The 22,103-nt window shown below is 54.9% G+C and overlaps 1 protein-coding gene across 1 annotated transcript; it reads left to right on the top strand.

Annotated features, from left to right (window-relative positions):
• Positions 1 to 17,304: 17,304 nt before the first annotated feature.
• On the top strand, positions 17,305 to 20,460 carry LOC109759369 (thioredoxin reductase NTRB). Its single transcript, XM_020318196.4, has 2 exons — positions 17,305 to 18,402; positions 20,107 to 20,460. Exons 1-2 carry the CDS (start codon positions 17,475 to 17,477, stop codon positions 20,175 to 20,177), a joined length of 999 nt encoding a protein of 332 aa, XP_020173785.1. The 5' UTR covers positions 17,305 to 17,474; the 3' UTR covers positions 20,178 to 20,460.
• Positions 20,461 to 22,103: the final 1,643 nt, after the last annotated feature.

Genomic DNA, 22,103 nt, shown 5'->3' with positions numbered 1-22,103 from the left:
AATGAAGCACATGTTTCGAGGGAGGGAGGTAGCCGGCTATTGGGAGCCGGCCACGCCCCTGGTCGACTAGGGGAGGCCGGGCCGCCTTCGAGTGTCTCTCTGGCTAAAGGGGCCGGCCGCCTGCGGGCCATACTGGCGCCTGTCGTGGGTGACATTGAGGCCAACATGGTTACAGTGCCGCGCCGGACGGGGGATGGCTGGCCCGTACGGCGCCCTGTGGCCATGCCTGCTTCGGGATTCGGGGGTAGTGGGCTGTACTGCGGCCACGCCCTGTCTTATCACCGTTATGTGGATATAGTCTTGGTGGGTGCCATCTTGGCCGGCTTCTGGGAGTCGGCTTTCTTCATGGCCGGCTTCTGGGAGTCAGTCCTCTTGGGGCCGGCTCCCTGGAGTCGGCCATCTTGTATCTTTCCTGGGGAAGGTTTCTGAGGCCGGGTCGCCTTCTGGTAGTCGGCCCTGGGGATAGCCGGCCGGGGGAAGGCGGCCCTATGCTTTGTATGCTTGAAGGCTCGAATGGCCTGATAATTTTTTGAAGAGCCAGGGGGAGTCGGTTAGGCTACCCGTGGCCATTTACTCCAACAGTAGTCCCCAAAGCTGGTTGGGCTTCGAGGCTGAGAGGAGGTCGAGAAGCTCGGTCACCTTCTTATCTTGACGAGCCAGCAGCTGGGAGCCGGCTTCGGTTGGGCGCGTCGTCTTGGCGAAATTTCTAAAGTCGGAAGGCGGGAGTCTGTTGGTGCATGCGCCGGGCTGCGGGCCGGCCGCTCACCGCCCGCGAATCACGTGGCCTCCTCTGGCTGAGAAAAGCCTGCCAACCCACGCGCGCGACAGGACGTCGTTGCAGGCCGAGGGCCCACCACTCCTACGCCTAGGCCCAGGCGCGGATCCTCTGTGGCCCAGAGCTGTCCGCACGTCTTCCGGCGGCGGTTTCCGCACGCCGTTAGGGCGTAATAATCGCGGGACGTGGGGGAGTGGGCACAGTTAATCCCACGTTCCTCCCCACGCCTCGCCTCCTCGGCTTCGCCGCATGAGGCTATAAGTAGGGGGAGGAGGGGAAGCATCAAACGCTCGCACGCTCCTCTCTTCTCCGCCATCTTCTTCCTCATGCTTTCCCTCGCGGAAGCGCCTCGCCGCCGCGCCGTCCCACCAATCTTCACTCCGCCCCGCAGCTTTGCCGCCGCAGGGCCGTGCTTTCTCCACCGCCGCACTCTTCCTTGTTAGCTTCTCGCCACCATGCAGTACGGCGGGGAGTGGGACGGCTCCCTCGTCCATATGGACCACATCAAGTTCCTCCGCAAGACGCGGTGGTTGCCCGGCAAGGACCAGGTGCGGGTCCATCTCGCGCCGGAGAAGGAGATCACGCCGGCGCCGGAGGAAGGCGAGCGGGTAGTCTTCCGCTCGCACTTCATGCGCAGCCTCGGCTTGCCGGCGAGTGCTTTCTTCCGCTCCTTCCTCGACTTCTATCAACTCCAGCCGCACCACCTCACTCCGAACACGGTGGTGCTGCTGTCTGCCTTCGTCACCCCGTACGAAGGCTTTCTTGGCGTTCTCCCCACCCTCGAGCTCTGGGGGAGTTCTTCTAATCTAAGCTCGGCACCGGCATGCAGGGTGTGTTGGCTCAGAGCGGCGCCTTCATCGCGATGCGGAGGCCGGCGGCCGACAACCCCTTCCCCGTCATCACGCTGATCCAGTCGGTGAAGCTCTGGCAGAAGTCGTATTTCTACATGAGGAACGTCGCCCCGCAAGGCGACTACGTCAACTTGCCGGCTTACGTAGCCGGCCCGCCAGCTGGGAGGCGGCCCCAGTGGTCCTATCGGGCCGTGACGCTGTCGCAGGCTGGAGCCGCGGCCGTCGCCCGACTCCGGGTGATGATCCAGTCTGAGGGCCTGACTGGGTCCGACTTGCTGGCCGCCTTCGTCGCGCGCCGGGTGCTTTCGCTTCAAAGCCGTCCTCACCTGATCTATCAGATGAGCGGCCAACTCGATCCGAGTCGGATGTGCACCAAGGATATGCCGCACGACGAGGTGGCTCATATGGTGAATTATCTTGCGAACTGCAAGCTCTCCGCAGAGTGGCGGTTTGGCAAGGAGCCATACTCCGTGCACATCCTCCGCCTACGGTATGCTCTCTTCATCCTTTCTTCTCTTAGTTTTGTCGCCGAGTTTCTCTTGGCCGACACTGACCAGTCGGCATGTCTTGGCAGAGTCCTCTCCTTCGTCCTACGGCCGAGTCGGGGGCGGATCGCCGATTTCTTCCCGACCGGACGGAGCATGACTTGGAGGACCATGACTTGGGGGCGGCCGCCATGGACGAAAACACCGAGGCGGGTGGCGGCGAAGCCGGCGGCGAAGCTGGCGGCTCCGGGCTTGGAGTCAGCTTCGACGACTGGCCGGATGACGACGAGGCGGAAATCGTCCCGCGCCGCCAGCCGGCGTCCGGCCATGGCGCGGGCTCCTCCGCCGCGCCGCCTGCTCGGGGCGGCGGGCAGAAGCGCCGGGCCGCGCCGGGCTTGTTCGGCAGTCGGCCGAAGAAGCCCAAGGGCCGGACGGCGGCGACCAGGCGGGATGAGGCGGCCGCGAAGTCGGCCCGCTTCCGCAAGGCGGTGAAGCAGCCGCAGACGTTGTCGGCGTAAGTGTATATTCTTTTGCATACTTTTTCTTCTTTTCTTGTTGGTTTCTGAATCCTTGCCCTTTCTCAAAAATCAGGGCTCCGCTTTCTCTTGAGCGGGTTGCTGCCACCTCCATGGTTGGATCGCCGGGAGGATCCGGGAGCACCCGCCGTGTGGACCCCCGCGCCGAGCTTCAGGCGGCGACGGAGCGAAATGCGCGGGAGGCGGAGGAGCTGAGGGCGGCTGCCGCCAAGGCGGCACAGGAGGAGGAGGAGTCGGCGAAGGCGCGTGCCGACGCGGCGGCCAAGGCCCAGGCGGAGGCTACGGCCGCGGCAACAGCGGAGGGGGCCTTGCTTGTCACCCCTCTGCGTGTCGCGGCGCCCGAGGTCCTGGAGCCCCCGCCGGAGGAAGCCGGCGGCGACCTGCCAGGGTTGGAGAGGGAGGACGACGTCCTCGTCCCGGAGAGGGAGGCGGCACCGGCCTCGCCGACTGGGGCGGCTCAAGGCAGCCCGCCTAATGTGCCGCCTGCGCAATCGGCTGGGGGCGAGCCGGCTGCGAGGACGGACCTGGTAGTCCAGTCACCATCGCGCCAGCGCGCGGGGAAGGCCACTTCGGACCCGCAGAAGGTCGCGGGCTCCGGCTCGTCGGCCCGGGACGTGGAGGCGGCCAGCGCCAGCTCGGGGTGGACGCCGGGTGGAGGGACGGCCGTGGTGAATGTGGCGGCGCAAGAAGTCCAGAACCGGCTTCAGTCCCAGGCCGCGGCGCTGAGGAAATATAATGCCGAGTTCCTTGCGACGCGAGCGGCCATTCGGGTAAGCCTTCTCATTTTTGCTTTTTGACCTTGGTTTCTTCCGTGGGGGCGCGTCAGCGCACCCACTGGGTGTAGTCCCCGAGTTCCGAGTCGGCTGCTGAGCAGGCGGCTTGGAACTTCTTAGCGGGCTTTGTTTGCTATCTTGTTATTATTTGCTTCTCTGCCTGACTTGCAGGACTACCACAACCTCCGCGCGGCTGCCTTCAACTCCCAGGCTTGGGAGCTGACCCAGAAGAATGCTGATCTATCTGAGAGCTGGGGTAAGTGCTTCATCTTTTTTCTCATGTGGGGGCGCGTCAGCGCACCCACTTGGTGTAGTCCCCGAGATTCGGGCCGACTGCTGAGCAGTCGGGTCGGATCTTTCTTGACGACTTCTTCCTTATTGCTTCTTTCTTCTCTGCCATGCCTGCAGCAGCCAACGCCAAACTGAGGGAGCAGCTGGGTGGGACTCAGGCCGCCCTTCGCGCTAAGGAAGCCGAGTTTGACGCCTTGGCCCAGGAGCATGACCGCCTGGCCAAGAGGCTGGCCGACCAGGAGGAGAGCCATAAGGCGGCCCTAAAGGCGGTGCAGGACAGCGAGGCCGCCCTCCAAGCCGAATATGAGACAGAGGCGGCAAGCTGGGCCGAGGCGAGGTAGTCGTTGATCAACGGCTACGGCCAGATCGAATACTTGGTTGACGGTAGACCGCCCTCTTCTTCGTCCCTTGCTTGCCGCTTGCCGTTTGGTTCATTTTCTGACTTGGTGTTTTTCTCTTCTTTCTCTTTCTTTCTTGCGCAGAGTACTTCCCTGGCTACTCTATTGCCGCCAACCAGGTCGTCGAGGCCCACCGCGAGGCACAAAGGCAGGCTGGCGCCGAGATCGCGCCGAACGCTCGCCGGTCGCTGGAGGAACAGCTCTTGGCGATTCAAGCCCGCCTCCAGCTGGCTCACCGCATGCTCCGCCGACTTCAGCATGTTGGGGCGCAGGTGCTGGCCGCTCTCTGGCCTGGTGAGGTGATTCCCCGCACCCCCAGTCGGACTGCCGACTGGCTGGAGGTGTCGGCCGGCCGCTTCGAGGCCTGGAAGGCTTCTGCGGCTCGGTCCGGCGCCAGGCGGGCACTGGAGTTCGTCAAGGCCTGGTATCCCGAGCTGAGTTTGGACCAGCTGGCCACCTGACGGCAGGAGGCCGACACGGAGCTGGAGCCGGTGCGGCCGGCTATCATCCAGCGAGCCTCGGCGATCGCCGACTACACCGACACCAGCGCATTTGCTCCTGAGGTGGATGACAACGGTGTTGCCCAGCCGGAGGAATGGTTCGGGTTGAACCCGGCAGATGGCGAGGACTCGGCGGAGGAGATCGACTCCAGCGACGAGGGCGAGGAGGAGGAGGAGGAGGAGGAGGGTGAAGACGCTGCGCCAGATGGTGGAGCGGCCGGTCAGCCTCAGCTTGACCATGCCTCTAGCAACAAGGCACGCGCGGGCGCACCGCCTGCAGCCGGCGATGATCAAGCCGAGACCCGCCAGCCGGCCAGTCCTCCAGCCGGCGCCGCCGTGTCCACCGACCAGCCCGGCTCCCCTGCTGCGCCCTTAGTCTAATCTAATGCCTCTACTATCCTGTTTTACCACTCTTGGAACAGTATTTTGTTAAGTTTGCACAATTCCACCCACTGGGGGTGTATTCGAACTATATTGACTGCTGGCCTGTTGAAGGCCTTATGTGTAAATATAATTATGCATGCGTTTGGCATTCCCTTGTTCTTTGCTCATCGTCCTTCGGCTGTTTCCTTTGCCGCCCTCCCTTGGTTGCCGCCTTCCCAGCCGGACAGCTGCTCTGTAGTCTGTGGCTGGAGAAGTGCTTGGCCAGTTGGGAGGGCAAGTACTCTAGCTTTGGATTGTAGCGAAGTGACTGGGAGGCCGTCCAGCCGGCTGTTTTGACAGCCGGTAGGCGTGGTTGGAGGCCGGCTTGTGTTATATAAGTTCGTTAGTCCTTCGTCGTTTTTCGTGTGGGCATCCTTTCTGCCTTTGGCTCTTGCCAGTCGGACAGACGGTTCTTCGAGCTACGACTTTCAACAAGAGAGGGCTCGGGTGCTGGCACACTACTTGTCTGACTTCAGGTAGAACTTTTAATATAACATAAGGCGGCCAGTCCCCAGGCCGACTAGTCGAACCCGGTGCCAGACAGAAAATCAAATGTAATAAAATGGCCTCGGGGGGCCGTTGTTTCGTACTTAATACAAAAAGGTAGCATGATACATACTGCTTTTAACTGTAAAATCTTCTCAGGAGGTTGGCGTTCCATGGTCGTTCCGACTCCTTGCCGGAATCATCCCTCTTGCGCGCTCTTGGCTTCTGTGCGTCGATCAGGTAGTAGGAGTCGTTGCCTAGTGCCTTGTTGACGACGAAAGGGCCTTCCCAAGGGGCCGAGAGCTTGTGCTAGCCGGCTGTTCGCTGGATCAGCCGGAGCACAAGGTCGCCCTCTTGGAAGGATCTTGGCTTGACCTTCCGGTTGTGGTAACGGCGCAAACCCTGCTGGTAGATGGCGGACCGGCTGAGTGCTAACAGTCGGCCTTCTTCCAGCAGGTCGACACCGTCTTCTCGTGCTTCCTTGGCCTCCGCCTCCGTGTACATGGTGACCCGAGGCGAGTCGAACTCGATGTCAGTTGGGATGACAGCCTCGGCACCATATACAAGGAAGAACGGAGTGAAGTCGGTTGACTTGTTTGGGGTAGTACGCACACTCCAGAGGACAGCCGGCAGCTCATCGAGCCAGCAGCCAGCCGAACGCTCCAGTGATACGACCAGTCGGGGCTTGATGCCGGAGAGGATGAGGCTGTTTGCTCACTCGACCTGGCCGTTTGACTGCGGGTGGGCAACGGACGCTAAGTCCAGTCGGATGCCCTGTGTCGCGCAGAAACGTGCCAGTGCTCCCTTGGCAAAATTTGTGCCGTTGTCGGTGATGATGCTGTGTGGCACGCCATACCGAGTAGTGATGTCTGCGATAAATGTCACGGCAGTCAGCCCGTTCAGCTTCTTGATCGGCTTCGCTTCAATCCACTTGGTAAATTTGTCCACGGCGACAAGAAGATGTGTCATGCCGCCGCGGGCTGTCTTGAATGGGCCCACCATGTCCAGCCCCCAAACGGCAAAGGGCCAGGTGAGGGGGATGGTCTTGAGTGAAGAAGCCGGTAGGTGTTGCTTGGAACTGAAGACTTGGCATCCTTTGCAGCATTTGACTAATTCCTTGGCATCTTCCAAAGCAGTCGGCCAGAAGAAACCATGGCGGAAAGCTTTGGCGACAAGTGATCTTGAGGCTGCGTGGTGGCCGCATTCGCCTTGGTGGATATCCTTGAGGATTGCTATGCCCTTCTCTGGCTCGACGCAGCGCTGGAAGACTCCAGTGACGCTACGCTTGACAAGTTCTCTGTTTATTATTGCATATGCTCCGGCTCGGCGTTGCACTAGTCTTGCCGAGATCTCATCAGTCGGCAGCTCTCTGTTGACTAGTAAGTTGAGGATGGGCTGGGCCCATGATGGAGCTGTGACTTCTTCTACTGTCAGTACGGCCACTGTGACCCGGGTGGGCGGGTTGGGTTGTGGAGAGTTGGAGTCGGCCACCGCTTCTTGTGCCGCTGCAGTCCCCGGGCCGACTGCTGTAGTCCCCGGGCCGGGTTCTGAAGTCCCCGAGCCGGGTGCGACTACGGCAGTCCCCGGACCGCTTGTCGAAGTCCCCGAGCCGCCTGCTGGGTTCCTCTAGTCGGATCCGGCTGCATCAGGGGCGGGCGGTACGAAGATAGAGTCCGATTCTAGAGACGGCTTGAGGAGGCGCTGGAGAGAGAAACCAGTTGGTATAGCCTGTCGGGTGGAGCCGATCCGTGCCAGGGCATCTGCTTGGTCGTTGTCGATCCATGGCATGTGAAGGAACTCACACCCCTCAAAGTATCCACTGATCTGCTGGACGAGGAATCGATAGCTCGCCATGTTTGCATCCTTGGCGTCCCAGTCGCCAGATGACTGCTGGACCACCAAGTCCGAGTCGCCATAACACAGGATCCGGCGTATGCCGAGCTCTTTGGCTAGCCGGAGCCCGTGTATGAGCGCCTCGTACTCAGCCACATTGTTGGAGGCGGCAAAATGGATTTGCAGCGTGTATCTGAGCTTGTCGCCTTTGGGAGAGGTGAGGACGATGCCGGCTCCCAAGCCGGTGCGCATCTTGGACCCGTCGAAGTGCATCCGCCAATGAGTGGAGTCGGGAGCCGGAGGTAGGTACTGGGTCTTGGCCCAGTCGACGAGGAAGTCGGCCAATGCTTGGGACTTGATGGCGGTGCGGGGCTGGTAGAAGATTGTGTAAGGAGCCAGCGCAATGGCCCACTTAGCCACCCGGCCGGATGCATCCCGGCTGCCTATGATCTCGGCAAGCGGGGCGGTGCATACGACCGTGATGGGATGCTCTTGAAAGTACGGCTTCAGCTTCTTGGCGGCGAAGTACACTCCATAGCACATCTTCTGGTAGTGCGGGTAGTTTTGCTTTGAGGTGGACAGTACCTCGCTTAAATAATATACCGGCCTCTGGACTAACTGGGCTCGGCCTTCTTCTGGGCGCTGGACTACGATGACTGTACTGACCACTCGGCTAGTCGCGGCAATGTAGAAGAGCATGGGCTCCTTCTCAGTCGGCGCCGCCAGGACAGGTGGAGTGGTCAGCATCTTCTTCAACTCGTGGAAGGCTTGGTCTGCTTGGTCGTTCCACTCGAAGTGAGTGGATTTCTTCATGAGCCGGTACAAGGGGAGAGCCTTCTCCCCTAGCCGGCTGATAAAGCGGTTTAGGGAGGCCAGGCACCCGGTGAACTTCTGAACGTCTTGCAACTTGGTGGGAATCTCCATTCTCTCAATGGCCTTGATCTTCACAGGGTTGCACTCAATGCCGCGTTCGGAGACCAAAAAGCCTAGAAGCTGGCCGGCTGGTACTCCGAACACGCATTTCTCGGGGTTGAGCTTGATCTGGAATCGGCGCAAGTTGGCAAATGTTTCTTTGAGGTCTTTCAGCAGGGTGCCGCACTCTCCGTCTTCACCACAATATCGTCTACGTAGACGTGGGCATTTCTGCCGAGTTGCTTGAGGAGGCATTTCTGCATGCAACGCTGAAAAGTGGCACCGGCATTCCTCAAGCCGAATGTCATAGTCAGGTAACAGAAAGCTCCGAATGGTGTGATGAAGGCGGTCTTTAGGCGGTCAGCTAGGTCCAACTTGATCTGGTGGTATCCTGAGTAGGCATCCAAGAAACTCAACAGCTCGCATCCGGCTGTGGAGTCTATCACTTGATCAATCCGTGGTAGGGCAAACGGATCTTTGGGGCAGGCTTTGTTGAGGCTAGTGTAGTCTATACACATACGCCATTTGTTGTTCTTCTTCAACACCAAGACTGGGTTGGCAAGCCACTCTGGGAAAAACACTTCCATAAAGAAGCCGGCGGCCAGGAGCCGGGCTATCTCTTCTCCTACGATTCTTCTCTTCTCCTCCAACAGTTAGCGGAGAGGCTGCTTGACTGGCTTCGCGTCCGCTCGGACGTGTAACTTGTGCTCGGCAAAATCCTTCGGAACACCCGGCATGTCCTTTGGGGACCATGCAAAGATGTCTCGATTCTCACGGAGGAAGTCGACGAGCTCGCCTTCCTATTTACTGTCCAGGTTTGCACCAATGACAGCAAACCTATCCGGGTTCTCCGGGTCCAGAGGTATCTTCTTTGTCTCCTTGGCCAGCTGGAAGGAGCCCTGCGCATCATATTCCTTGGGGTTGGGGGACAGGGTCGGCTGCTTGCCGGCCATGGCCGCAACTCGCTCCAGCATCTTCTTCTCTTCTGCAACCACGAGGGACTCGGCCAGCCGGCTGCTGGCTGCAGCGCACTCGATGGACTTCTTGTAGTCGCCGGCTATAGTGATGATCCCCTTCGAGCTCGGCATCTTCATCTTGAGGTAGGCGTAGTGGGGCACAGCCATGAACTTGGCCAGGGCAGGTCGGCCAAGCAAGGCATGGTAAGGGCTCTCCAGGTCCACTACCTCGAACCAGATCGCTTCTCGGCGAAAGTGATCCTTGTCTCCGAAGAGAACATCCATCTTGATCTTGCTGATTGGGGAACAGGACAGGCCGGGTACAATGCCATGGAACACAGTCCGGCTTGGCATGAGCTGCTTCGCCTTGAGGTTCGACTTCTCCATGGTGTCGCGGTACAGTATGTTGATACTGCTTCCGCCATCAATCAGTACGCGGGAGAATCGGGCAGCTCGCCTCTCCGTTGCGAGGGTGACATCCAGCACCAATGCATAGGAGCCAGGGGACGGCATCACCTCTGGGTGATCAGCCCGGCTCCAGCTGATAGGCCTTTCGGACCAATGCATGAACTCGGGGTTGCTGGAGGCGACTGCGCTGACCTCTTGGTGCTGTCGGCGCCGGCTGCGCTTGTCTTCAACCTGGCTCGTGAAGACGACGTAGGCGGTGTGCTCATCTGGAAACTCATCCTGAATGGCTCCGACTGCTGGTCGAGCAGCCGGCTGCTGGGGGGCTGGAGGCGGCGGGCCGGGAGGCAGAGGCGGCACCAGCCCCTCGCCCTTGGAGATCCGTGTGAGCCAGTGGCACTTCCGAGTCGTGTGGTTGGACGGCTTCGCGCCGCTGTGGAACATGCAGGGGGCATCGAGAGTCTGCTCGTATGAGAAGGCCGGCTGCCAAGCCGGCCTGCCGCCCTTCTTCTTGGGAGCTGGCCGCTCTTCGGGCTGCTCATCTTCGACAGTGGCCACCTGCCAACTGGTGGAAGGCGGCATAGGGGCCTTGCGCTTGTGGTCGTTCTGGTAGGGGCGCCGGTTGGAGTCGCCAGCCGGCGTCTTGGGAGCCGGAGTGAGCACCTTCCCAGAGGCGTCCACTCGGAGCTCGGTCTTCATCGAGGAGTCGGCCATGGCGTACTTGTCTGCTATGACCAGCAGCTCGTCGAGGGTAGCCGGCTCGTCGCATAGGAGTCGGTGCTTGAGGAGGGTGCCCTCTCGGCACCCGACTATGAAGTATTCTATGGCTTGAACCTCGTGCACCCCCTCGCAGGAGTTGCGGAGCTCGGCCCACCGCGTGTGGTAGTCGCGGGTCGATTCGCTGGGCCCTTGGACGCACAAGGAGAGCTGGCGGGGCTTGGGAGGCCGCTTGTACGTGCTGGTGAAGTTGCAGACAAAGACTTCCGTGAAGTCCAGCCAGCTGTTGACGCTGTAGGGTTTGAGGCTGTTGAGCCAGGTGCGTGTCGTGCCTTGAAGCATGAGAGGGACGTACTTCATGGCTACGCGCCTGTTGCCGTTCGCTATGCTGACAGCGGTAGAGTAGTCGATCAGCCAATCTTCCGGCTTCACGGAGCCGTTGTACTTGGGCGTGTCTCTGGGGAGCGAGAACCCTTTGGGGAAGGGCTCGTCGCGGATGCGGGGGCCAAAGCAAGGCGGGCCAACATCGTCTTCTTCTTCTAGCGCCAGGGATCGTGCTAGGCGGTCGATCCGGTGGCGGGCGTCGTTCTCGCCGACTCCTTCGCGGTGGCCTAGTCGGCCACCGAGAGTCGGATGCGTGACAGGCGGCGGGGTGGGATATCTCTCCCCACGAGGTGGGGGAGGAGGCGGATTGCCTTGGCGCTCCACTGCTCGAGGGCGGCCCTCTGCGTCGCGCTCGATGGTGATTCGAGTCCGGCTGCGGCTCCTTGTCTTTCCTTGCGCGGGCGCCGCTCGCAGTCGGCGACCGGGATGTCGCGACGTGCTCTCGGCGTGGGGGAGGACTCTCAGCGCGGGCGCCGGCTTCATGCCGTTCTGCGGCCGCGTCGATCAGCTGCTGGATGCGCCTTGTCATGTAGGGGAGCTCATCAGCCCCCAGCCCGTTCAGCTCTTCTGCGGCCGCTTGAGCGGCTCGCAAATTCTCGAGCGGTGTGGCGTAGACGGGGCGGTCTGCCCCCAGCATGCTGGCGATGGCCGCGCCGCGCTTCTTGACGAGGCCGGCTCGGCTCGGCCCGCCATGAGGCGGCGTACCAAAGGCGGCGCGGTCGACTTCGCGCTGGTGAGCCTCGGTGAGGCGCCTCATGGAGGCTATCTTCTGGCCCTCCGCGATGAGGGCGAGGCGGCGTGCCTCCAACGTCTCGGCGTCGGCGTCGGCTGGGATGGGAACGGACAAGTCATGCATCGTCGCTTGTAGGGCGTCGTGGGCGTTCTCGCCCGAGTCGGCGATGTGGCTGATGACCAGCACCTCAGTGACAGCGCTGCTGCCACTGTCAGCTCGAGGAAGAGGGTCGTTGAAGACTACCACGTCGGAGGGGTAGGCGTCGAGCGATGCCGTGTCGGAGTCGACAAGCATCGGGTCGGTGGAGCCGACCGACTCCAAGTCCACAGCAAGCTCGCTGGAGACGTGAAGCTAGTCGAGGAGGCTGACGAGGCGGCTCTCGGGGTAGTCCGTGCCCACGTCAGACGCGGTCTCGTCGGAGATGCGAGTCTCGCCAAGAAGATCGGTGAGGCAGCTCGCCGCGCAGGCGTCGTCGATGCCTTGCAGCGCGTCGGGGCAAGCGCCATCGGGCGTAGCAGGCTGGCTACGCTCGCGGGGGAGGAAAAGGGTTCCCGTCCAGAACAGGTCTCCGGACGACGGTGCACCTGGCCCCACGGTGGGCGCCAAATGTCGGGTGGTAGGTGCGACATATGCCAACGGGTGGCTTATCATTGTGGGAGCCAGTAAGACATCGCCGGTGCCTGGAAACGCGATAAGGCGAAGACATGCACGCCGGCGGATCTTACCCAGGTTCGGGGCTCTCCGTGGAGATAACACCCCTAGTCCTGCTCTGCGGGGTCTCCGCATGATCACTAGATCAGTACAAGTAGCTACAAGTGCTCCTTGAGCTGTTTGGCTAGAGGAAGAAGAAGGGCAAGGCTAGCTCTCCTCTTCTCTTTATGTGGTGTGTGAAACTCTATGAGATCAACCCTTTGCATGGGTGTCCTGGGGGGTTTATATAGGCCTACCCCCCAGGGGTACAATGGTAATCCGGCTGGGCGCGGGTCCCAGCCGTCAGTGTCTATGCTCGCCGGCTTCTCCGCCGGCCATTGGGGCCCGCCGACTGGTGGGTCCCGCCGGCTGCCGGCCTCTTGGCCGATAGGCCGGCCCCACCGCTTGGGGGCCTTGTCGGCGGCTGGTTACTGTTGCCCCGCCTCTGATGACGAGGGCTTTGTCGAGGTAAGCGTGGCTACAGTGCCGCCGCCTTGCGGGCTCTCACTGTAGCCTTACCTCGTCTTGTCTCCTTAATGAGGCACATGTTCGAGGGAGGGAGGTAGCCGGCTATTGGGAGCCGACCACGCCCCTGGTCGACTAGGGGAGGCCGGGCCGCCTTCGAGTGTCTCTCTGGCTAAAGGGGCCCGCCGCCCACGGGCCGTACTGGCGCATGTCATGGGTGACATCGAGGCCAACATGGCTACAGTGCCGCGCCGGACGGGGGATGGCTGGCCCGTACGGCGCCCTGTGGCCATGCCTGCTTCGGGATTCGGGGGTAGTGGGCTGTACTGCGGCCACGCCCTGTCTTATCACCGTTATGTGGATACAGTCTTGGTGGGTGCCGTCTTGGCCGGCTTCTGGGAGTCGGCTTTCTTCATGGCCGGCTTCTGGGAGTTGGTCCTCTTGGGGCCGGCTCCCTGGAGTCGGCCATCTCGTATCTTTCTTGGGGAAGGTTTCTGAGGCCGGGTCGCCTTCTGGTAGTCGGCCCTGGGGAAGGCGGCCCTATGCTTTGTATGCTTGAAGGCTCGAATGGCCTGATAATTTTTCGAAGAGCCAGGGGGAGTCGGTTAGGCTACCCGTGGCCATTTACTCCGACATTGGGTCTTGTCCATCACATCATTCTCCTAATGATGTGATCCCGTTATCAATGACATCCAATGTCCATGGTCAGGAAACCATAACCATCTATTGATCAACAAGCTAGTCAACTAGAGGCTCACTAGGGACATGTTGTGGTCCTTGTATTCACACATGTATTACGGTTTCCAGTTAATACAATTATAGCATGAACAATAGACAATTATCATGAACAAGGAAATATAATAATAACCATTTTATTATTGCCTCTAGGGCATATTTCCAACAAGCCGCCTTGTCCAAATAATGCACATTCACTAGTTTATCCATCTAAAAACAATGGAACAAATTTGAGTCATCCATGAACCGGCCATTTCATGTGGATGAACTATCTAAAATATAAGATTTTGAATCTAACAACTACTATACCTTAATCATAGCACTAACCCTAACCCTAACCTAACTAAACCCCTAACCCTAACACTTAAGCTAGCTTGCCACAACAAAGAGTGACACATATTACTTAGGTCAACCATAAATGCACCATAAATGACCCATAAATGCGCCATAAATGCACAATAAATGCTAAACTAGAGGAAGAACTATGGGGTTGCAAAACTAGTTGATTCCAACAAAAGTAGATGATTTGAACCAACCAAATGAAGGGGGGATGGGGGAGGTACCTTGGGTGATGCAAATGGCCTCGATCCAAGGGGCAAATCTCAAGCAATGGAGGGGGATCTAGTGGGTGCTTGGGTGGGGGAGAAGAGGGGGAGAGAGTGAGAGCTCGGGGAAGAAGATGAGTGGAGTGGGTGGGTGGTGAGTGGACCCCACCAAACCTTATCCTCCAGGACCCTACCGCCAGAGACCTTGGCGGCGGTAGGTCCCCTTTGCCACGTCAGCACCCGTTAACGGCCAGACGGCCGTCAACGGAACCTACCGCCAGGGGGGCGGCGGTAGCCTGTAGATCTCTACCGCCAGGGCCTCCGGCGGTAGCTAAAAGGGTCAAATCTCGAAATTTTTCCATACCGGGGTCAGATCCCGATTTTATATGCCAAAAGGGTCAAAACACAAAATTTTGCCTCCTAACACTCGAGACACTCATTCTCACATGTTTAACCCAAGTCTTGGAGAGTTGCTCTCCATGAGACCCATTCCTATCTTTTGACCTTCCCAATCTCTTCGAACACAATGTTCCATCTTATGAGAGTTTGAGAGTAGAGAAGATTGATTTTGAGCACAAACAATTGATTCCCCATCAAGCAATCCAAATTCTTAGCATTACTTTTGGAGGTTGTATGTCCCCTGTGTTAACTAGATGTGCTTGGAAGCCTTTAAAGTTGTGGAGGAGCCAAGAAGATTGTGAATGAAGGAGATCGTCTACTTCGTGTGAAGTTCTTCTTCAAATGAGGCTTCTTTACCATGGTGAGGTGTGGCTCTAGGACTTTTGGTCTGCAAACTTTGTCTCCATGACATATGTGGTCAAGGCCGAGACCTTCAAGCATGTATCTTAGGACTTTGTGTCCAACCAGAAGTGTGATTGCGCCAATAAGTGACTAGAGATAAATTGTCATGTTGCTATATCTATCCCAGCTCTTTACTTTTGTGCTATTTTATTTCCGACTTTTCACTTATATTTTCTTGGATTTTCATGTTTTTTTTGTTTTAGGCAACCATCGCTTAGATTTAAGAATGGCTAACGCTAAAACCAATTTCTTTGCAAATACCCTAAAACCAGTTAGTTGTGAAAATTGTCTATCACCTAGACTCGTAAACGATCCTACACAATGAGCGAAATACTGAAGATTATGGGTCTTCAAAAATGATTTTTTGGAGGAAACAATGGAACCAAAGCTCTATTTTATTTCACAAATTAAATCTACGGATGCACACTTGCTATGAAAAAAGAATGGACTATGGTTTGCATAGGTTGAAATGAAATTTTTTGAATACTCACTCAAGATCACTTGGCCAACTTCAGCCGACCCCCTATACAGTGTTAGAGGAGTAAAATTTCGGTTTTACTCCTCTAACCGCCACCTAGCCGATCTCCCAAATCAAAGAGTAATTTTTTTACTCTGCCTCATATCCGAGGCCTATATTTACTCGGCCGCCCACCGCTAGAGGAACCCCCACAGCTGCCTCACCCACCCCACTCCCCCGCCGCGTCTACGCCGGTACCATCCTTCCCGCCCCCGCAGGACACCACTCACCACCGTGGATGCTCTATAGGCCCCGGCGCGGTCCTCGCTCACCCGAATTTGAGCCTCTCTCGCGTCGTTCCTGACGCAGAATCGACAGATCTACAGTTGCCGCCGCCGCCGTTGCCGCCGCCGCCGTTGCTGGATTTGACGCATCCGTCCGCCGGCGATGGCGCCTTTGTCATAGATTTGGACGGGTGTCGAACCGCACATATTTGCTGGGTGCCGCGGTCCTCGCCCACCTAGATTTGAGCCTCTTTCGCGTCGTCGCTGGCGCAGAATCAACAAATCTTCAGTTGCTGCCACTGCCGTTGGATTTGACGCATCCGGCCGCCGGCGACGGCACCTTTGTCATGGATTGGCCGGGTGCCAAACCGCACAACCCCGACAATGCCTCTGTGCCACATGCAGGTATGGCCTCCACCTCTAGCCACTTCGATCTCACTCTTCAGGGGTTCGCCGACAAAGACACGCCCAACCATCGGCCGGGCTCGACACTATCCCAGCTAATCGTCGGCTCCCTGTTGCCGGTCATAAAGGGTGACGACTGCTCGTGGCAGGTGGCGTTCTTCAAGTGCAGAAAATATTGGGTGAGTGCTTGTTTTGATTCGGTTGTTCATCAGATTCGACGCAATTTGTAGCTCATTGTTTGCTCAGATTTGTATGTAGGATGGATGCAAGTTTTGGTATTGGCAAGAAGATTACATCGATCTTTTGATAGCGAGAAATTTGATAGATGTTTGTGCACTCCTTGCTAGAGTAGAGACTAGAGATGAGACTAGATGTGATGCAATATCGAAATCGAATTTGTCAGAACTGAAGAAGAAAGAAGTGCGCAAGCTCGAGATGTCAATAAAGAGAACCAATAACGAAAATATAGAGAAAATATTAATCCAACCAGTGAGAGCAGTATGGAAGTTGGATATCTATAAAGTGTCCAATTGTGATTCTTGTTTTCTTTGATTTCGTTCTCGTAACGAAGAATTGATGAATTATGTACTCCAATGTATCAAAATATCGTTCAATGAAATAAAGGTGCAACAAAATTTGCTTCAGCGGCCGAAAATGAAATGCATATGAAAAAAATACTACGTTATATTTAGGGGATTGGCCATGTCCGACCAAAACTTAGTGTGGTAAATATACTCCACTAAGGTTTTCTCGGCTGGATCCTCGTCTATTTTTAGGGGATCAGCTAGAGTTGGCCTTACAACCCAATCTCACGATTTGTCTTCAAAGTAGTCACTTTTTTTTTCTACAAAAGTTCGGATTCAGATATACTATATTATAGAAGTTCACTGTAAATACAAAACTATTCAAACATAATACAAATTATGTTGAAACCTCTATACCGCCGAAAGATCACCACCGCTGCCAAAACAAGCCGTTGATGCACCATCGTTTCTACTCCGCTACCGGAGCCAGTCTAATCTTGTCAATGACAGTTTTATTAAACCGCATTTTTCTCAACCTTCAACCACTAGTATCTCTTGCATGATTTTGCTGGCTACACCACTGCGCAAATGGCACTCTCTATTTTTATGTTGGAGTGATTACACACTACAACTTTACTCTTTTCTCATTTAGTAAATGCCATATTACCCGCTCTGAACGTGCTCATACAAATAAATGTTCCTACGTGTGTTCATAGGATCGAATGTTTGTGCATGTATGTAAATATTTGCAGTTATACTCGTTTCTCAAAAACAAACTATGAGTTGTTCTATACGGCAAATTTTAAGAACAACTACTCGCATATATAGAACCATGGAAAAATCACATGGGGAAATTTCAGTACTAGTGTGAATCACAGGATATGCTTCTTGCAACCAGTCATAGAAACTGCAACGTAGTTCTTCACAGACCAGTCACGAAAGGAGGGCCGTCACGATTGCTGGTCTAGCCGTCTCACTGCGGTCATTGATTGGCCGGTTGGCTCACACGGAGTTGAAAGATTGACCTACGACACGAGCAGTCATTTCAATCCCCTCCGAAACCCTGAACCGCAGCCGCCGCCGCCGCCGCCGCAGCCAAGCCGAGCAGCCATGGAGGGATCCGCCGCCCCGGCGCCGCTCCGCACGCGCGTCTGCATCATCGGCAGCGGCCCGGCCGCGCACACGGCGGCCATCTACGCGGCCCGCGCGGAGCTCAAGCCCGTGCTCTTCGAGGGCTGGATGGCCAACGACATCGCCGCGGGGGGCCAGCTCACCACCACCACCGACGTCGAGAACTTCCCGGGCTTCCCCACCGGCATCATGGGCATCGACCTCATGGACAACTGCCGCGCCCAGTCCGCCCGCTTCGGCACCAACATCCTCTCCGAGACCGTCACCGAGGTCGACTTCTCCGCCCGCCCCTTCCGCGTCACCTCCGACTCCACCACCGTCCTCGCCGACACCGTCGTCGTCGCCACGGGCGCCGTCGCGCGCCGCCTCCACTTCCCCGGGTCCGACACCTACTGGAACCGCGGCATCTCTGCCTGCGCCGTCTGCGACGGTGCCGCGCCCATCTTTCGGAACAAGCCCATCGCCGTCATCGGCGGCGGCGACTCCGCCATGGAGGAGGGCAACTTCCTCACCAAGTACGGATCCCAAGTGTACATCATCCACCGGCGTAACACCTTCCGCGCCTCCAAGATTATGCAGGCCAGGGCGCTCTCCAATCCTAAGATCCAGGTTGTCTGGGACTCCGAGGTCGTCGAGGCATACGGCGGCGCAGGCGGTGGCCCATTAGCTGGGGTCAAGGTCAAGAACTTGGTGACTGGTGAGGTCTCTGACCTTAAGGTGTCCGGGCTATTCTTCGCCATCGGGCATGAGCCGGCCACCAAGTTTCTCAATGGGCAGCTTGAGCTCCATGCCGATGGGTATGTGGCCACCAAACCGGGCTCTACACATACCAGTGTGGAGGGGGTCTTTGCTGCTGGGGATGTGCAGGATAAGAAGTATCGTCAGGCAATTACTGCCGCTGGTTCAGGTATTACTATAGCACTATGTGATTTTCTTTTTTGCAAACATATAGCACTATGTGAATTGATTGTATATGTGTTGCTAGTGGTCAATTTGTATACATACGGTAATCTATAAATTAGTAACTATCCATTTTCATATGCTTAGGGATCAGCTGCTTCTTTGCTCGTGTATATAGTAATTTATCATGAACTTGTCTTTATAATGACAATAGAATGTGGTGTTTGAGCTTTGGAAAGAAACGAGTTCAATTATTTATATTGCCAACATTGTATTAAAATTAGTTCGCTACATTCTGGGATGTGTTGGACTGTTGGTGCCCAAACTTGCTGACTATTAGGGACACCTTACTGTTTCCAAGCAAGGGTAATAGGAATCAGTTTCCTTTTTTCATAAGAGTAACCTTGGTAGCAGGGCTCCATTACTTTACAGTAACAGAATAAACCACGGGTCTAACAGCCAAAAGAAGCAGAAAATATGTACCAGAACGAATGAAAACTTGCAGGTTTTGCCGCCTGCCTGGCTTATCATACCAAGGTTCAAACTGCATGAACATCTATTACAACACCCATCAGGGCTGCAAATCATGGGTGCTCTTGCCACACCCTCAGGAGTTGCAGTTGAACTGCACTCGGGCTTGATTCTGATTAGCCCCTGATCCTTCTCACGTTGCTTCAGCACATACCCCTGCAGGTGTGCTGCTCCAGCCAGCAAAGTCTCTCCTTCAGCTCCAGATTGTAAACATGCCCATTCTAGGACAGGACACATGTAATATCATTTCAATAGGGTTTTCATTAGTTTCCCCTCAAAGCATGCCCTGTTCTGCAGTTTCTGCAGTGTCCATCACAAATGATCCGACTAGTGTCCAATCATAGCTGACCCGGGAATTATTGAACTGGGTGTAATTTCCCCGTCGTGCCATTTTGAAGCTCCCCATTGGGGATACAAGGGAACTATTCATGTAATTAGTTTCAGGTGCTTAAAACTTGTGGTAACAAACAAGGGTGTGCCCTCTATTTAGGTTAGAAGATCCCCTTTCAGGCTATACACTTGTGGCTCACTCTAAAATTCCTGAGAGGGACTGCAGAATGTTATGGTCATCTCAGGGTATTAGCACTCAATCAATCAAGTTAACGCTGTTGTGTTAATATACTAAGGTTCTGTTCCAAAAGTATTTGTTAGTCAGCCTAGGATTCTCAGGTTTGTGATGTAATTAAACTTTTGTAGCACTGGTAATGTATGCCCTGAATAATACCCATATACAGAAAGTTTTTCCTTAAAATATCATAGATGCTCCTTTGCCAAGTGTTGGATCTGCCACCTGAGTTTTTGTGTAATCATATCTGTCACTGGAAACACATGTTACTTATGCTATGCGTCACTTCCAATGGCCAATGGTGGGCAGAAAACCAGCACGCTTACTGTGGAACTCATCTGTTTGGTACAGGGTTTCCTTGTCTAACTAGGAATTTGTGTTTTAGCCAGATTCTCATGTTGGTCGGTCCATCTTAACATGGTACTATTGGTTGTATAAGTTGAACCCATCTTTCTCATGTTAATAGGTTTAGATGTGTTATCCAAGAAAGATTTATTCTTGCAATATAATCCTCTGCCTGGTGCCTGATGACACCATTTATTAGGAATTGACCTTTAGTGGCTCCTGCTGAGCATATAATTCTGCGCCAAACAACTAACTCGCCGATATATACAGGGTGCATGGCTGCTTTGGACGCGGAGCACTATCTGCAGGAGGTGGGTGCACAGGAGGGCAAGTCTGATTGACTATCTCTTGGTGAAGCGACGACCATCAGCTCACCAAAAGCCGCACTCTGAGCTTGATGAAGTTGGTTGTCCAGTTTCATTATGCTGCTTAGCAGCACCGTATTATTATTCTCCGTCATTAGGAGGCCCTAGATCAAGTTTCATTAGTGTGCTGGAAATGATTCGTATTTACCACTGGTGGAACTCAAACTGATTCCTATGTATCATTGGCGAAATCACATTATTATTCTGAGATATCTATCTGTATTACTCCACCAGGTATGTATGCTATTATGTTTTTCTACATGTTTGGAGCACCGCGTATTCTGAAAACATGTCTGGTTTTTTTTTTTTTGACATTTCAAAAACATGTCTGGTCTTTATTTTTTTTAGGGAAATACCTGGTCTTTGTTGGCTCATGGTGCTATATGTTTCTTCAGAACTAAAGGGTCCTCTCGGCCTAGTTTTATTTTACTAAATAAAGCCTAAGCCATAAACGTTGTTAATTACTTCTCCCTCCGTTCACAAATATAAGATGTTATAACTTTTTTTCTGAATCGGATGTATATAGACATGTTTTAGTGTATTTGTTCACTCATTTCGGTCTGTATATAGTCCATATTGAAGTATATCCAAAACATCTTATATTTGTGAATAGAGGGAGTAGGCAGTAACAGAGAAATATTTGGGGATGCCTTCTGATGTCGGCTCATCCAAAAACGGTGCCTTCAAGTACATCAAGATAGATTATGGAAAACAAGTTCAAGGGTGGATTGAGAAAACCATGTCTGTTTCAGGTGAAACCGTTTTTAATCAAATCAGCCGCACCTGCCAATACCTTTTTTGATGATCAGGAGTTTCTGGTGGGGGAGCAAATAGGGTAAACGAAAACCTGTGTGAGTCTGGTGGGATGCTGCCTCGATTGGTTTCAGATATTTTGAGCTCTTTAATCTTTCTTTGATGACATGGCAAGCATGGAGAATTTTGCAATCGTCCTCTATCTTGCATGCACAAGTTGGTTCTCACCATTCTCAAGTGTAGAGAACTATCTTGGAGGGGAGGGATGTTTTAGTTAAAGGCCGTATTTGTAGAATTGGTAAATGAGTTATCCACTAAGATTTGGAACCACAATTGGTTGCCACTGAAAGAACTCACGCGACCAATAGTTTCTTTGGCAGCAGACCCTCAACATTTGGGCAGATCTTATTGATGAAACGATTGTTGCATGGAAAATTGACGTTATGCAGGCTACTTACTATCCGATTGATGCCTCACCATATTGCAGATTCCGCTATGCACAAGAAACATTGATGACTTTTGGTCGTGGAATTTTGAGCGGTCTGGAGTTTTGTTTCCCCGCTCCGGTTATCACATGCTGGTAAGCACCAAGTGGCATCACAAAGATTGGCTGGAAGCCTGGAAGCTGAGAACATGGTCTTCAAACGCTTCATATGATGGAGAAACTTGGAAATCACTTTGGAACACTTTGTCCCAGAAAATTGAGGTTCTTCCTGTGGTACCTAGCTTTGCATTCCTTACCTACGAATGATGTGTGTCGGCATCATAAAATGGCCACCATGGGTTCATGGCCAAAATAATACTCCCTCTGTCCCAAAATATAAGAACGTTTTTAACACTACACTAGTGTAAAAAACGTTCTTATATTATGGGACGGAGGGAGTAATTGACAAAGCAACCTACCTTTAAAGGGATCACCATGAATGGAGCACCTAAATCCATTAAGCATGCATCTCTTGAATATGGACGTACACTTGGGCATGAAAGGAACAAAGCATGTGCTTTCTCAACCAGCAAGATCTGGACGACGACACTCCAACACAACAAGATCAGGGAGTGACTTCAGTTTCATCCAAACCCTGCCTGCTATGAGATGCTGCAGATCGTAGCATTCTTTTAGCATGTACTCGTATCGCGGCGTGGAAGTTG

This window comes from Aegilops tauschii, chromosome 6 (assembly GCF_002575655.3).
Source record: "Aegilops tauschii subsp. strangulata cultivar AL8/78 chromosome 6, Aet v6.0, whole genome shotgun sequence".
NCBI lineage: Eukaryota > Viridiplantae > Streptophyta > Magnoliopsida > Poales > Poaceae > Aegilops > Aegilops tauschii.
This window is presented reverse-complemented; position numbering and strand designations above follow the sequence as displayed.